The sequence below is a fragment of the Gorilla gorilla genome, chromosome 1 (genome assembly GCF_029281585.2).
Source record: "Gorilla gorilla gorilla isolate KB3781 chromosome 1, NHGRI_mGorGor1-v2.1_pri, whole genome shotgun sequence".
NCBI lineage: Eukaryota > Metazoa > Chordata > Mammalia > Primates > Hominidae > Gorilla > Gorilla gorilla.
Window position 1 is genome coordinate 60,525,591 of NC_073224.2, and position 18,014 is coordinate 60,543,604.

At 33.9% G+C, this 18,014-nt stretch overlaps 1 protein-coding gene across 5 annotated transcripts in view; it reads left to right on the forward strand.

The window, feature by feature from the left end:
* KCNT2 (potassium sodium-activated channel subfamily T member 2) overlaps nt 1–17,639 on the forward strand; it is a 381,853-nt gene extending 364,214 nt beyond the window's left edge. For all 5 annotated transcript variants that reach the window (XM_055378337.2, XM_055378343.2, XM_019028251.4 and 2 more), the window contains 2 exons: nt 9,379–9,463; nt 17,132–17,639. In XM_055378337.2, the coding sequence (XP_055234312.2) occupies nt 9,379–9,463; nt 17,132–17,243 (197 nt within the window). In that variant the 3' untranslated portion in view covers nt 17,244–17,639. The remainder of the gene's footprint in view (nt 1–9,378; nt 9,464–17,131) is intronic.
* Nucleotides 17,640–18,014: the final 375 nt, after the last annotated feature.

Below are 18,014 nucleotides of genomic sequence, written 5' to 3' on the forward strand. Positions count from 1 at the left end.
TTAGGTATTTATTGTATTCTTTGCAATCTGGGCTTGTGTGTACCCATCTTTCTTGGAAGGCTTTTCAGGTGTTCAGACTTCGGCTTTGTTATTTTTTTGGTTTTGCTTTGGCTTTTTTAGAGAGAGGGTATTGCTATGTTGCCCAGGCTGGTCTCAAACTCCCGGGCTCAAGCAATCCTCCCACCTCGGCTTCCCAAAGTTCTGGATTACAGGCATGAGCCACCACAACCTGCCTGAGACTTGGACTTTGTGTTTCAAGTTTTTGGTCACTGCAGCCATATCTACTCAGGGTGCACCCCAAGCCCTGTAATGCTGTGGCTCTTACAGACTTGTAAAAGTATTACATTGTTGGTATTGCATTAGATCTTGAAGAATTCTCTGGATTACCAGGCAGAGACTCTTGTTCTTTTTCTTTATTTTCTCCCAAGCAGAGTCTCTCTCTGTGCTGAGCTGCCTGGAGCTGGGGAAGGGATAACACAAGCACCCCTCTGGCCAGCACTACTGGGACTGCAATGGGTCAGACCTGAAGCCAACACACTATGGGGCCTTGCCCAAGGCTTGTGGTAACCACTGCCTGGCTACCACGTATGCTAGCTGAAAGCCCTAGAGCTCTACAATCAGAAGGTGGCAAAACCAGCCCATCTTTTTTCCTCCCTTCAGGGTGGTAAGTTCCCTGCTTATTCTGGGCAAGTCCAGAGATGCCATTCAGGAGCCAGGGCCTAGAGTCAGAAACTTTAGGACTCTAACTGTTTCCCTATCCTACTGCAGCTGGCCTGGCACCAAAACCACAGGCAAAGTCCATCCCTCTCTTCCCTCCCCTTCCTATAAGCAAAGAAATCTCTCCCTGTGGCCACCACCACTCCAGGCCAATGTTGGGTACTACCTGGCTACTGTCAATGTTCATTCAAGGCCCACATGCTCTTCAGTCAGATTTTGGTGAATGTTGCCAGGCAGGAAACTCTCTCCTCAGGACAGTAGACACCCCTTTGGCCCAGGGAAGGTCCAGAAATGCTGACCAAGAGCCCAGGCCTAGGACTGGGGACACTGAACGCCCACTTGGTGCTCTGTACCACTGTGATCAAGCTGGTACCTGGGGCTGCAAGACAAAGTCCCCTTTACTCTTCCCTCTCTTTTTCTCTAGCATAAGGAATCTCTTGCTATAACCACCACAGCTGGGAATGTTCTGGGTCATACCTGATGCCAGCACATCTCTGAGTCTCACTTAAGGCCCACAGCAAGTACTGCCTGGGTATCACAGCTGATTATTCAGGGCCCAAGGGCTCTTTAGTTGGCAGGTAATGAATGCTGCCAGGACTGAATCCTTCTGTTTAAAGAAGCAGGTTCCCTTCTGGCCGAGGGTATGTCTAGAAATGTCATCTGGAAGCTAGAGCCTGGAATGTGGACCTCGGGACTTTGCCTGGTGCCCTATCATACTATGGCTGAGCTGGTATCCAAGTTGCAACACAAAGTCCTCTTTACTCTTTCGTCCCCTCAAGCAGAAGGGAGAAGCCTCTCTTGGAGCTGTGAGCTGCACTGCCTGGGTTTGGGGGAGGGGTGGCACAAGCACTCCCTTGGCCATCCGAGCTGGTATCTCACTGGGTCATGTGCCCCATCAAGTCCATTGTCTTTGATTCCAACACAGCTCCAGGACTTCCCCAAGAATTTCAGTTCTTATGACCTAGACATCCTTTCAAGTTTATTTAGAACCCCAGAGCACTTTAGCCCACAGTGACAAGGCTTGCCAGAACTCAGGTTCTGACTGCTGGAATAGGCAGTTCTTCTCTGGCTAGAACTTGTCTAAGTGTTCCCTATGTGGGCACTGGCTGAGTTCTGCCCAGTGTTGCTTACCACTGTTCCAGGGCAGCACTGAGTTCCAATGCAGTCTCACAGTCACTGTGTTCTCCATTCCCCGAGTGCACAGACTCCCTGCACCATGTGGCCACTGCCAAAAGATAGAGGAGGGTTGGTGTTGGAAATTCAAGACGGTCTTTCCTACTCTCCTTAGTGCCCCTTTCAGTGACATAAAGTTAAAAACAGATGCTGTAATTGCTCACCTCATCTTTGGTTTTTATGAAGGTGTTTTTTTTGTGTAGATAGTTGTTCAATTTGGTGTTCTTGCAGAAAGTATGGAAGCTTCCATTTGGTCATCTTGCTTCACCTCCTCTGTGGAAAAACACTTCTTATAAATGTTTTTTCATGCAATGAAAAGAAGAAAAGCTAGAGTGGCTATATTAGTATCAAAGTAGATTCATGCAATAACATGGATTCAACACAAAAGCATAGCTAAGAGAAAAATAGAAACACATTTTATTATTCCTAGAAGACTGCTTCTTGAAATCAGTGATTGCTAGAAGTTGGGATTGAGAGGAGAAAATTGACTACAAAAGGGCATGAGAGATCTGTTTGGCATTATGAAAATGTTTGACATCATAATTATGGTAGTAGTTGCCACACCATGAATTTGTCAAAACTCATTGAATGTGCACTTGGGATTAGTTAATTTCTTATTTTGTTTTTAACCAACATACTTATGTGATAATCAAAACAATGATGGTGATCCTAAAATAACTTCAATGATATGTTTAAAGTTATATACGAAGTTTACAGTAACTTATAGTAAACCTATAAGTAAAGATTCCTGACACTTACTCTGAAGATCTGTATTATATAGTATGAAGCTATTCTAAGAAAATTGCTAAAAGGGTCTGTGAAGGCAAAAACTTTGCCTATCTTGTTCATTGCTGTGTCCTCAGAATTAGAGTTATCTGTGATCCAAATAATCATGCTATTATCGTTACTGAATGACTTAATCGAACACAAAAATAATGAATATCGTGATAAATTACAATTATCAACTGATCATAAAAATGTTCTGTAAGTCAAATGAAAGTACTGCAGGAGAGCTGCAAAACTGGAAAGCTTGGTATGTACTTATTTTTAGATTTTTTAAGTATATGTTTAATATTGTTTTCTTTAATCCTCAACTATTACTTCAGTAGTAGTAACTTTAAATTTAAATCAGTGGGTCCAATTATTAAAATAAAATTATATAATAAATATGCTATTTGTGTTTCCAAAATCTTTTAGGCTTTCTGTAATGTCTTGATTTTACATTTTCAGATTACCAATTAGATTCATCACTAAATTTTGAAGTACTTCACCTGAACACATATAAAACCTTTTAGTTGACATGCAATGAATATTCTATTTAAATATAAATGTACACTATGTTCCTTACTATGAAGACAATCTGTATAGTTTTGTCCCACATTCTTTAATATAAAATAGCTGTAATCATAGTATTTTGAAAGAAACTAGCATTTATTGAGAGCTTCCATTCACCAGGGCACCCAGTAGCCTTGAAAGTTGTGGTAGGGTAAGAGATATGGAACAATGCAGAAAGCATCTTGACAAAACAAAACAGGACTTTGCACCATTGAAGAAATCATATATATTTAGACTAATTGTTCATGTTTGCTTTCTTTTGAATCTTTATCTTGTTAAAAAATATTGCAAGGTGGTTTTTGTTTTTCAACATTTATGAAATGTAACATAGGTTTTTAAAAGAAAATCTGTGTTTTCTTTTAAACACAAGTAGGGTAGTGACATAGGTTTTTAAGAAATATTGAATACTCTATTTTGAAAGGAAAATTGAGTATCAAGTAACTAGTTTTATTTGCAGGAAGCTAGTAAGTGATGGAGTGGCTCATGGCAAGTTAAAATGTAGCTTGTTCTGAAAATCTTTCTGTTCGTTTTGCTCATAGTTTCATATAATCTTGAATACACTGAATATTCATATGGAGATAAATTAAGAGAGTTCAAATGTTTTTAATAATTTTATCTTGCCTATCATAAAATGATTAAAAATCTTTGAATGATAATGAAAATAATTTTAAATACAGGTCAGTTAAATGGAATTATTCTTCTTTAGTTCTTATCTCTAAGCACCTTTCACACCCTCCAAATATACCGGTCAGTTCAGTAACAATAGATGAAATAGTTGTACTTATAAACATAATTTGGCACTAAACTGGAATACATGAGCAAATTGAGTCAGCACTGTAAAACTAGCCAGTTTTATAGGTGGATAACACATAATGTGTATATAAGTTCAGGTGAAGGAAAATGAAATCTTCACTAGATTATACTATTACCAACTATGTAGAAGAAGTAAGTACTGTATGACTGAGTTTAGCTTCCCTGATAAGGTATTTCTTGTACTAACAAAACAAAAACAAAAACAAAAACAAAAAAAACGAAACCCTCTTTCTCATATAGCACCTATTTCTTTTACTTATTTTCTCCCATTGGCATTCAAACATACTGCGGTATCTCCCAGCTTAAAATTCTCTCTCTCCTTCTCTAAGTCTCTTTCTCTGTCTTCCTTTCTCTCTCTCTCTCCTATTTCTGTCTTCCACATCATTTCTATCTCTCTTCCTCGCCCTTTTTACTAATTTATTCCATTTCTATTGTTCTCATGCTACCAATATCTCTCACATGGGTTTCTGTTTCACAATGACCACCTAATAGTCCTGAGTTTAAACTTGTCCCATACAAAGTTAATTTCCCACAAAGCAATCAAAGTGATATATTTAATGTAAAATTGTTTCGTACCACCAGCCTTCCCCTCGATCCTTACAAGCTTTCAATGTTTTCTCATTGCACTTTGAATAAAATTCAAACTGCTGACCAAGGGTAAAGCCCTTCAAGATTCTGGTCCCAGCTTGCCTGTTCAACATCATCTCAAATTAATCTTCTCCTCTCTCACTTTAGTTTAGTCCATTCCCTGGTGCCTACTTTCTGCAAATTAAACCAAATCATCTCTTGCTATGCCATTTGCCCTTCTATCTGTTCAAAACACTCTTTCTCTATTTATGCATGCCCACACCTTCACATAGCAATACATATATAATTGTTTTTTATAATTTACTGCTTGATTTTGCCTGCTACTATAATAATACATAACCTTTATGTTGCACTTGATAGCAATAAGATGCTAAGTACAAGAACTATAAATCAATGTGAACATATTAATTTTAAATTATTTTTATTTATTTATTAGAATAAATAGAATAAATGTTAATTCTAACAACAACCTGTGAGATTGCACTGTTGCTATCCTCATTTTTCATGCCAGGATGTTAATCGCAGAGAGATTAAGAGAAATTAAATAATTTGCCTAAGATCTCAGAGTAAGCAATTGGCAGATCCGTAATTTCAAAGCAAGCAGTCTGGTTTCAGAGCCTTTGTTCTAAGTGATATCTTTATATTATATAGAATGTTCCTCTGACTACACATGATACAATGGAGATGTGTTTTCAGAAGTTATATTCGTGTACTAGGGCTGCCATAAAAAAATACCGCAGAGTGCATGGTTTAAACACTAGAAGTTTATTTTCTCACAATTGTGGAAGATGGAAGTCCAACATCAAGGTGCCCAAAATTTGATTTCTTCTGAGGCCTCTCATGTTTGCTGACAGATGGCTGCCTTCTTTCTGTGTCCTCATACAGTCTTGTCTCTGTGTGTATTTACTCCTGGTATCTCTTCTTCTTCTTATGTGGACACCAGTCCTATTGGATTAGAGGACAACCCTGTTGACCCCATTTAAACTTAATTAGTTTTTGAGGCTCTATCTCCAAATACAGTCATCTTGGTGGTTAGCTTTTCAACATTGGAATTTGTGGGGGAACACACAATTCAGTCTATAACAGAAATATTATTTAATGGTAACCTACACAAATATACAAAATATGTAAATTTCTGTCTTACAAAATTCTATTATCCTCTTTCAAAAATCCTCTTAAAATACTTCAACATGAAAATTTAAAACAAAACAAAAATATGAAAGTAATGTGTATGGAATAGGACTCAATCAATTATTTTGTAAGAACCATAGGAATATGATTCTGTCCCTTTTCTAATGTGATCTATTTACACAAACTACTCTAAGCAAAATATTTGCCATTTGATGATTTTTGTTTAATAATTGTATATGCTAGTTAATATAGCAAAAGAAGTTTCTTTGTAAATACTAGTAGCAATCTTTAAATTTTTCTCCATATAATTTATTTTAAAGTTTATAATATTCAAAAATATTATTTTCAGCTTTTATGAGTAATTTTATTAAAATAATTATGTCACTGATGAAACAGTACTTTTAATGAAAATAATTTAAACTTATAATTTTTTTTATTTTGCTAATGTCGTATTTTGGTTATCAGGGACACAGTAAATATATTCACTGCAAATTCCCTTCATATATATTTTTATTTGGTAAGAAATAGATTCTGTTGTTCATGAAGCTAATTTACCAAATAAAATTTATTTTATTCAGTAAATATGGCATTCTTGGAGCAAAGCCATATTTTAATTAATTTGTATCTTTGCCATAGTCAATGATAATTGATAGGATCTTGAAGATCCCACAAATTTGCCACATTTTCACCTCCAGAATGAAAGAATATCTAGAAAACAACCATAGAGAATGACTGATGGAGACAAAATATTCCAGGATCATGGCTAATAAAAATTATTGTTGAAGTGGTTTTGATGTGTGACTGCAATAGGCTTTTAGAAAATCTCACTTTTTAATTCTTTTTTTATTATTATTATACTTTAAGTTCTCGGGTACATGTACACAGCATGCAGGTTTGTTACATATGTATGCATGTGCCGTGTTGGTTTGCTGCGCCCATTAACTCGTCATTTACATTAGGTATTTCTCCAAATGCTTCTTAAACACAAAGTCACAAAAAAGAGGGGCAACTGTAGGCCTTCTGCGCAAAGCAGCATGGCAGAGAACAAGCAGGCAAAATGTACCCTATAGGAAGGCACACGTGAAAGAAAAAGAGAATAGCTTTGAAGTCAGCAAATTCTTTTAACCTAATTCTAAAAGATAAGTCATTCCTCCTCCCTTAGGAAAAGTCAGTGAGGGGTGAGGAAAGAAACCAAGAGAGATTATTTCTGATTGTGATGTTTTCTATGTCTTGATAAGCCATGTATAATAATTGAATTGAAAACTTTAGCAAAATGCTTGCTCCAATTCCGTGGTTTGTGGGAAAATAAATATCTTCAGTAGGATAAATAATACAGGCTACTTAAGCAGAAAAAAAATATTGGCACAAAAATCATATCTCCCACCGGAAATTTCTCAATTATCTACATAATTTTTACATTTTTAACAGGCAAGCCAGGTCACCGATAGAATTTGGCTTGATTCTAGAACCAAAAAGTATAATATCCTGTTAATAATCAAGGATAAAGGCTAGGTGTTGATATTGACTGAGAAGTTATCTGTTAAATTGTTTTTTCCTGTATCACAGTTCAATAACGTCATTGTTCATAAAAGAAACGGAGTTATATATAGTCAAATAAGATGTAGATTTTCTAGTCCACCTCTTACTTTTTAGATTATTGCAACTTAGTCTCCACAATGCACTATCAATCTGTACCTTTGCACAACAGTTGTAGAAATTCAAACAAGGGGGCATTTCTCAAAAAGCACGTATGAATCAAAATTTCTTTTCTTATGGAGAAATAATCCTAGTAATCTCCTGCCAGTAAAATATGTTTTGAGTTGGAGTTATACCTTATTTGTAGTAAGCATCAATATATATTCATTGGAATTTTAATCTCCAGACAGTTAACTTAGCCATCTAACACTAGATATGACCACCAGGTTTATCAAATAAAAATACAGGATTCCCAGTGGAACTTAAATTTCTGATAAACAACAAAAATATTTTAGTATAAGTATATCACATGCAATATTTGGGATACGTTTATTCTAAAAAACATTAGTTATATGATCAAGCCATTGTACTCCAGCCTGAGTGACAGACTGAGATTCCAACAACAGCAACAAAAATGGTAGTTGTTTATCTAAAATTCAGATTTCATGGGCATTCTCTATTTTTCCTGGCAACCCTAACACTATGGCATGATACAATTCCTTGTGTCTATCCCATAGATGTGGAGCTGAATATACTAATTTATTTGATTATGAATTTGGTGAACTATTGATTGTAATAATGTTACTGGCAAACTTACAGTGGGTTTAATTATTTTGTGATTTTTCTGCCTTGAAAGATAAGGATTTTTGTTTTTACACTTTAAAAATGGGGCACATCTCCATATCAACTTGAAATACCATAGCTGAAAATAGTGTCTTTCATATTAAAGTGACAGGTTTCTCGTTAGAGGAACACAGTAGTCAACATTATTTTATGAATGTAATTTATATTCCAGTGCAGCAAATTGTTTATCAGGGTCAGCTACATTGGCCTTAAAATATCTTGATTTTAGTTTAATGCAGTTATTTGAGTATGCACTAAATACTATAGGTATTGGTATGAAACCATTTCTTAGACTGGTATGAAACTTATTCTTAGACTTTGGGTCAAACTGAAAAATTTAGTTCTTTCTTCAGGAGCCATTCTTGTCTGCAACTGCAGTGCCTGGAATACTATAGCTCAAAAACAGGATTTTTGAGAGAATTCTCATAGACTGAAAACTTTACCCATGGGAGGAATTATGTTTACTGAAGTATATACATCCACATAACTTTATATTTACATCTTATGATAATCTTGAAATCTAAAAAATTGAGACCACAAAGCTGTTTGCCTTTTATTTTTTTCAATGTCCTATGTAATGCAGGGTCAACATTTCAACTTGCAGCCTGAGGATGTTTTCAGAGTGAATTAATAAATTAAAAGGGTTCAGCTTTTCATTTTAAATATATACACATATATATATTGCTTTAGGGAAAACAAATGATTCAGGAGTACACTTCCCTTAAAATTCATGGTTAAATTCTGTTCTAGAGGATTCTTTGCATTCTGCAAAAGCATTAGGATGAGTTACATGAGATGTGTCATGTAGTGAAGCCAAACACATATTTAGGGTCTTCAAGCTTTTTAGACACATTTCTAGCATGTTTTCTAAACATAATGTAATTATATTATTTTTCCCAAGAATTTCCTGTGTGGATATTCTTTTCTAGGATTGTTATCTATAACCATGATTATTTTTTGTAATTGATAAAGCATAATAATCAAGTAAACATCTTATCCAGTCATTTATTAAAGAAAAATACTTTTTCAGTGTAATAAATGGTAAACTATAACTGTGATTATTCTGAACAGAATTAGATACTTTATTGTTATCATCTATTGGAACAAAACATAAGTATGTGTCAGATATTTTCAATGACAGTAATTTGAAAATAGCCAAACTTATGTGCACAATCATGCTGTGGACAAAACTATACCAAGTTCTTGTTGACAGTTATATGGTTTGAATATAAGCTGTTCACTAGTAATTCCTGTAATTTTCTATAAGCAGTATAACAAACTTGGCATTTATTTATCTTCTAGATGAAATGAATGATCATCAAAGTACCCTCTCCTACATCCTGATTAACCCATCTCCAGATACCAGAATAGAGCTGAATGATGTTGTGTAAGTTGATCTCATATCTCATATAAGACATGTATTTTTAGAAAACTACTATTTATTTTTGTACTTATATTTAGGCCATAATAGCCTCTTATTTTTCTTATAAGTGCTTAAATAGTCTATACCTAATTTTACAAATAAACAAATGCATTTCATGTGTTGTGTGTAATATAAAAAATATGATTGTTTAAAAGGAGTATAAAATAAAGAAATAGCAGCATGAATTCTGTATTATGTGAGCTAAAAAATATTTGGAAAAAATAAGTGAAGACGTGGAAGAATAAAAGAGCAACTCAACAGAAAACGTGAAATATCCCACACTGTCTAGTTCTAAATACCTTCAACTTCCCAAAAGCCAAAGAATGATTGGTCAAACACTTAATAGAAAAAGTTCTATGGGATTAATTTTATTTCTTGAAAAATAATTATTAAACATGTACAGTGGTAGCACTCACCTAAAGATGTGAGATAGAAAGACTAAGGCATTTTCTCTGACTTCAAAGTCCTTACACTCTAATTAACAAAGCTACAATTTACACATGAAAAATTTAATAGCAATACATAATAGCACTTTGTCACTAATAAACTAAGCATCAGTTGAGTGACATAGACAGTGCTTTTCTGAATTAATAGAAGGAGACATTATTGAGTAGTTGGAGAAATTATAAAGAATTTCTAAAGAGAAATTATAAAGAACTTAAACTAGACTCTGAAGGGTAGATAGAATTTATGATGGTGGAGAAGAGAAGACATCCCAGAACAGAAAGAATGGCTTGGAAAATGCAGGAATTGCGTAAAGTGTTTCAGTGGCAATTTGACTGGAGTAGAAATTTTGTATAGTTAGCATTTCTGTTGTAAGGCAAATGTAATACTGGAAAAATAAATTATATTTGCCTCTGGAAAGGTCTTACGTGACAAAATGAATTTAAAGTTGGCCTTATAGATGATGGACAGCACTTAGACATATATGAGCAAGCATGTAACAAGACTTTAGAAAAGGCACTTTGACAGTTGTTGGTGTAAGCCTAGGAAAGAAATTCCTTACAAGAATCTTCCCTTGAGATACACGACCTGTCCTGGGGTAGATCGAGTGATGTTTACCCAGGGTAACTAACTATAGATTGTATTACTGACATAAAACAAATGTCAAAGATCCACATGTTTTGTTGGATATTAGATCCATAGGATGTGTTTGTGTCTGTAATCCAGAAAGCAAGTGACAAAGTCAGAGACTAACAGGACTGAGAACATTTTGTTATGCTGAGCATAATATGGATCCATGCAAGAGGTTTAGAACTAAATGTAATAATATGCAAAATTTTAGAAGACTCTTTGATATGTTGTCAGTTTTGTGGAAGATTTCGACTGGAGTGGAAAGGGTATGATTTTTTTAAAAGAGTTCTGCAGAAAACAATAGAATTGATTGATAGGATGGGTTAGGGTTGGGGTGAATATGAATGTAGGGAAAACAGTTAAAAAGCAGGTGTTAGAGAAACAACCATCTGTCATAGCATCAAGATAAAGCATTGTAAAGGCAAGTCCCTACGTAAATAGATTTATGAAGGCAGAAAATGAGACTTGATTATTGATTTGGGAATTGAAAAAGAAGTTTAACACAGCTTTAGGGTTTCAAACTGTGTGATTACAAAAATAAAAAAAAAATGTTGTTTCATCAAAACAAGTCAGAATGGGGAGACAATTTTCCAGGCAGGAAAGAGGGGTTGTTGGGTAGTAAAAAAAAAAAAGAGATGATATGTGGGTACAGGTATATATGTATTTTTAATAAATGTTGACTTTCTAATTAATTAAGTTTATTGACATATAATAGTTGTGCATTTTATGAGGTACATGTGATATTTTGATACATGCATAAAATATGTAATGATCAATCAGGGTAATTGGGGTAGCCATTACCCCAAACATTTATAATTTCTTTGTGTTAGGAATATCCCAAATGTTCTTTTCCAGCTATTTTGAAATATACAATGAAGTCTTGTTAAGTATAGTTGCCCTACTGTGCTTTGAAGCACTGGAATTTATTTCTTCTGTGTAACTGTATTTTGGTTACTAATAAACCAGTTTCTCTCCATCTTCCCCTCCTCATCACCCTTCCCAGCCTCTGGTAACATTCTACCTACTATTTCCATGAGATCAATTATTTTAGCTCACACATTTGAATGAAAACATGATATTTGTTTCTCTGTGGCTTATTTCTCTTAACACTGACTATGTTTTTTTTCTGTGGCTTATTTCATTTTACACTGACTATGTTGCTGCAAATGACAGAATTTCATCTTTTTTATGGATGAATGGTATTCTACTTTGCATATATACCACAAATTTTCTTCATCCATCCATTCAAATATGTTATTTAAAGTATAAAGAGGAAATGTCTAGAAAGCATTTAGATACATAGTATTGGAACTTTGAAGATAAGCTAGTTTTCTGTAGAAAAAATATTTTTTATCTTCCAGCTGAAAAAGGCTAAATAGGGAATGTTTTTTCCAAAAATATAAATACAGAAGAAACAGTAGAAGAATTAGTGTTGTACTACTGATGAGTGTTTTGTTTTAGGGCAGAAACAGGAAGCATTTCAAAAACTTATTTGGAAAATAAAACAGCAGGAGTAAATCTGACCCCAAATAAGTGTGAAAAGATTCCTAAATTGCACCTAAGATAGAACTATCAAGTATAATATTGCTTTATTTTGCCATCTGATAATACTGGTTAGAATACAGGAGCATTGGGGAAACAGATGAATAACAATTTAAGCTAGTAGAATTCTTAAGTCACTGTCAAAAATTGTATCTGATGGTGATATTGAATTTATAAAGGACTTCAATTAGAGGAAAACATCTTATTTATGATGCACTTGGATTTTAATTACTCATCCTGGACCCTTCACATAGGATATTATGATAATAAAATAAAGCTGTTCTTTTTTCATGGCCTCCACATTTATACATGTCTTTTTTCTTTTAAGTCCATAAGTATAGATAATTTTTATTAAATATCTAATCTACCCATATTAATTCCAGCCTTCTTATACTTTTTTCAAATAAATATAATTGTGTTAATTATATAGAATTTAAAAAATTATGCTTACCTTATTTGTATTTTATAATAAATTATGTTTCTTAAGCTTAATACAATCATTTCCCATAATTATTTTTGACGGAATGTTCAAAGAAAATGTTGTCACCCTTTTGAGACTAAGAACATGTCATTTTGTCAAATATTTATGTTCATAATTTCAAATAGTGTTTAATCTTTTTACTTATGAATAAAATATGTATGTCACAATGTGGACAGGTAAAGTAGACATATTTTTAGAGAATTTTCTGTCTTTTAGATACTCTTACTTTTTATTAGTTTTAAGCTAAAACGTCAACTTGACTGCTATTTAAAAAATAAAAAAGCTTTTCTTACACCATTGCAGTGATCTGTATTTGTGGCATTGAGATAATTAAATTTCAGTGAAACCAGAACAATGATAAATTATCATTTGAAAGATGCCTACCATGACATGTAATATATAAAAACACAGTTTAAGAAATTTGCTTTATTGGACTCAATAGGTTTTGTAGTGACAATAATAGGAAAAGGAACTTTTGCTACTGCATCAATGAACGTAGAGAATAATGGATTATACTGGTATCTTTCATGTTTTTCTAAAAATTCACTTTCAGAAGTTCGTTTTAAATGAAGAAGCAACATTAATTTGTTGCAAACAATAATAAATCACTAGATGATATGGTATTAAAAAGTGTAATGTGCACTATTAGTTTTCTTCATCAATCCACAATGCTATTGATATTTAAAGTAACTATAAAGCAGTGTGCATAGATGACAAAATCCAGTTAATAGGTCCAAGAACACTAGTCTCAACTTTTATTTGGTCAAAGAAAATAGACTCAGTGGTTTTGATTGCCTTTTCTCATTTTCATTAAGGAGTATATTTTATGAATTTTTCCCTTCAGTCTTTAAGACAAAAGTGCAAACTTTATTAGCGTTCTCACTTTTTAATTAGTTTTCCTGTTCATTTTATATACTGCCTCTTAAAAATATTATAGAAGTATTAAATACTTCTTTCATTTGGACTTGGAACATGACTTTCTTAGAATGCTGTGTTGCATGTATTTATTTTCTTCTCTCCTTTTCAAATCCTTAGTGGCTTCCTACTGCCTTTAAAACACAAATTGAAACTACTTATTCTGAAACTTAAGGTCATTCATTACCTGTTTCTTACCTTTGTTTCTGACTTTACCTACCATGATTTACCAGTTTTCTAAAGTAAAATCATTCCTAAGCACATCAGAAACATCCATCCTCTGTGGTCTCCATTGACAACATTTGGGATCACCTCCTGTTCCTTCCTCCTAAATCTTCTCTGAAGCCTGGAGAGGCAAGTTCAACCCAACCCCTCAGTAAAGTAGTTCCTAATTCTCTCTGTTGTTCTTTTTCACTTTGTATGATGTTTGGAATTTCCTTTTTTTTCTTCCATTATATCTGCTTCATAAATTATACTTTAATCTTCTGCCGGACAGGAGTCATGTTTTGTGATTTTGTTTTAATTCTAAGGTGTTAGCACAGTTTCCTACAGGTGCTCAAGAAGCAGTCACTAAAGATACTCAGGCATACCTCAGAGATTTTGCAGGATTGGTTCCAGACTACCACAATAGAGTGAATATTGCAATCAAGCCAATCACTTGAATTTTTTGGTTTCCCGGTGCATACAAAATTTATGTTTGCATTATACTTTAGTCTACTAAGTGTGCAAAAGCAAAGCATTATGCCTAAAAATTTACTTAATTAAAAAACAGTTTATTGCTAAAAAAAATGCTAGCAGTCATCTGAGCCTTCAGGGAGTCGTAATCTTTTTTTGCTGGTAGAGAGTCTTGCCTCAACGTTGATGGCTGCTGACAGATTTGGGTAGTGGTTACTGAAGGTTAGAGTGGTGTGGCAATTTCTTAAAATCAGACAACAATGAAGTAGTATGCTGCATTGACTGACTCTTTCTTTCATGTAAGATTTATCTGTAGCATGTAATACCCTTTGATAGCATTTTACCCAAAGTGGAACTTCTTTCAAAACTGGAGTCAATCCTTTCAAACCCTGCTGTTACTTTGTCAACTAAGTTTATGTAATAATATAAATTCTTTACAGTCATTTCAACAATGTTCATAGCATCTTCACCAGGAGTAGATTTCGTCTCAAGAAACCAATTTATTTGATTATAAATAAGAAGCAACTCCTCATTCATTCAAGTTTGGTCAGAGATTGCAGCAATTGAGTCACATCTTTGGGCTCCACTTCTAATACTAGTTATCTTTCTATTTCTACCACAACTGCAGTTACTTCCTCCATTGAAGTCTTGAACCCCTCAAAGTCATTGATAAGGGTTGGAGTCAACTTCTTCCAAACTTCTGTTAATGTTGATATTTCTACCTCATCCCACGAATCATGAACATTGAAATTACTCTTTGATCCATGGGCTGCAGAATAGATGTTGTGTTAGCAAGAATGATACAATACTAATCTCATTGTACATCTTCATCAGAGCTCTTGGGTGACCAGGTGCCTTATCAAGGGGCAGTGATATTTTGAAGTCTTTTTTTTAAAGCGTTAAGTCTCAACAATGGGCCTAACATTTTCAGTAAACTATGCTTTAGACAGATTTGCTGCCAGTCAGGCTTTGTTTTTCCATTTCTAGAGCATAGGCAGAGCAGATTTAGCAGAATTCTTACGTGTCCTACGATTTCCAGAATGGTAAATAAGCATTGGCTTCAACTGAAAGTCACCGAATGCATTAGCCCCTACCAAGAGAGTCAGCTTGTCACTGAAGCTTTGAAACTAGGCTTTGTCATCTCCTCTCTAGCTATTTAAGTACTAGATGGCAACTTTTTCCAATAGAAGGCTGTCTTCCAAATTGAAAATCTGTTGTTTAATTTAGCCACCTTCATCAATGATCTTATTAATAGTTTGATTTTTTTGATAACTTGCTGTAGCTTCTGTATTAGCACTATCTACTTCACCTTGCACATTTATGTTATGGAGGAGACTTACTTCCTTAAGCTTCATGAGCTAACCTCTGCTAGCTTCCTCTTCCATAGCTAACCTCTTCCATAGCTTCTTCACTTCCCTCACCTTTCAGAGAATTGAAAAGAGGAAGAGCATTGCTCTGGATTTGGCTTTGGATTAAGGGAATGTTGTAGCTGGTTTGATCTTTTTTCCAGACCACTCATACTTTTGCCATCTCAGCAATAAGGCTGTTTTCTTTTCTTATCAGTTGTGTATTCACTGGAGTAGCACTTTTAATTTCCTTAGGAACTTTTCCTTTGCATTCACAACTTGGCTAACTGGCACAAAAGACCTAACTTCCAACTTATGTAAGCTTTTGATGTGCCTTCCTCACTAAGCATAATCATGTCTAGCTTTTGATTTAAAGTGAGAGACATGAGACTCTTCCTTTCACTTGAACAATTACAAGTCATTTTTGGGTTATTAACTGATCTAACTTTAATGTTTTTGTGTCTTGGGGAATATAGATGGTGGAGGAGAGGGAGAAGAGTCGAGGGAATAGCCAGTTGGGGGAGTGATCAGAACACACATATTTTATTGGTTAAAATTGCCTTCTTATATGGGTGCGGATAGTGGTATCCCAAAACAATTACAATAGGAACATCAAAGATTACTGATCACAGATCACTATAACAGATATAATTACAATGGAAAAAGTTCAAGTTACCAAATCTGACACAGAGACCCTAAGTGAGCACGTGCTGGAAAAAATGTCTCCAACGGATTTGCTTGATTCAGGGGTGCCACAAACCTTCCATTTATAAATAATTCAATATTGGCAAAGTGCAATCAAGTCAAAAGCAATAAAAAAGGCATGCCTGTACATCATTTGACAGTCTGAAGTAAGACAACTCTCTGAAAACAAATTCTCACATTAATGAAATGTTTGAGTTTGGCAGATAAACATTTTTCTATTCACTAGCAGAATTAATTAAGAATTATTCTCTATACTTTAGTATTATCACTTACTATACCATAACCTGAATTTTAGATAAATAATTTTCCTGCTAATTTAAACGTTATGCATTATATTCACTATAAAATTTGTTAAACTGTTGATTTTATAGATTCATAAAATATTTAAATTGAAAAGACTATAGAAATTGCTTACATCAATCTCCTAATTTTTTAAGTGATAAAATTAAGACAAAGAACAGTTAAGTAATGGAAGAATGATGGCTAAAATGTAGGTCTCCTTCATAGAAAAATGGCCAAAGTAAGGGATAATAAGTCAACAGCATACTTAATCATAAAACTTTGATGAGACGAAGGTGCTGAAATTGATTATAATTGAAAAATAAAGGTGACTGACAGTCAACATGCACAGGGAAAAAGATGAAGAAGAAAAATAATAGTGCTTGATTCATCAGCATTCATCATCATAATCTTCTCAGGTATGAAAATGATAATATTAACCATGCCAAATTGTAAAGGCCAACCAAACAGTGAGTTCTACCACCAATGTTGTATACAGACAGTTTAGATAATCGGAAAACTGAACAAATAAATTAGAAATATGAAGTGTCAGTGTGAATTAATGTTGCCTGTATTTACTATTGCAAAGTTATTTATTTTGTTTTCTTTTATTAGATACTTAATTCGACCAGATCCACTGGCCTACCTTCCAAACAGTGAGCCCAGTCGAAGAAACAGCATCTGCAATGTCACTGGTCAAGATTCTCGGGAGGAAACTCAACTTTGATAAAAATAAAATGAGAAACTTTTTTCCTATAAAGACCTTGCTTGAAACCACAAAAGTTTTGCTGGCACGAAAGAAACTAGATGGAAATATATGTAATTCTCTCATATTTAAAAACGTAATCTCTTCTCTTAGAAGTATAGATCATTTTGAAACTTAATGTACTACTTACTGGTACTCTCCCTATTAATATTTGAAGGACATCAATAAATTAAAATACAAAAATTTAAATCTGACATTTAATTGTTTTATAATAATCCAAACTCTATGAAAGCAATTTTAAAAATTATTAAGGTTTTATGAAGTTGACAAAATCTAACTATATTTGGTGCATCACAATGGACACAGAATGCTGCTGCTCCTCTTAAAAATTAAATGTGTCATATTATATTCTTTAAACTTACTGTTTTACAAAATTGAGCTCATCGTAAATGTCTAGTCTTCTCACATAGAGATTAACCAACAAACTTGTGTGGCTGACTTTTGTGTAAGAATCATAGTTTGCTTTAGAATACAAATCTTTAAGTCATTTTAACTTTTTTTTCTGCCTTACGATATAAAAATATTTATCTTAGAATTTGAGATGTTCATAGCATGTTTTATTACACTGAAGAAACTAAAACATAAATGAAAAGAAACACTAGGTTCCTGCACTTTTTGGTAACTTTATGTCTAGCAAATATTTTATGCCAAGAAAAGCATACTATAAAGCAAATATCTATTATTCTCCTAAACGAATGCCTAGCATAGAGAAAATACTTAATACACATTTGT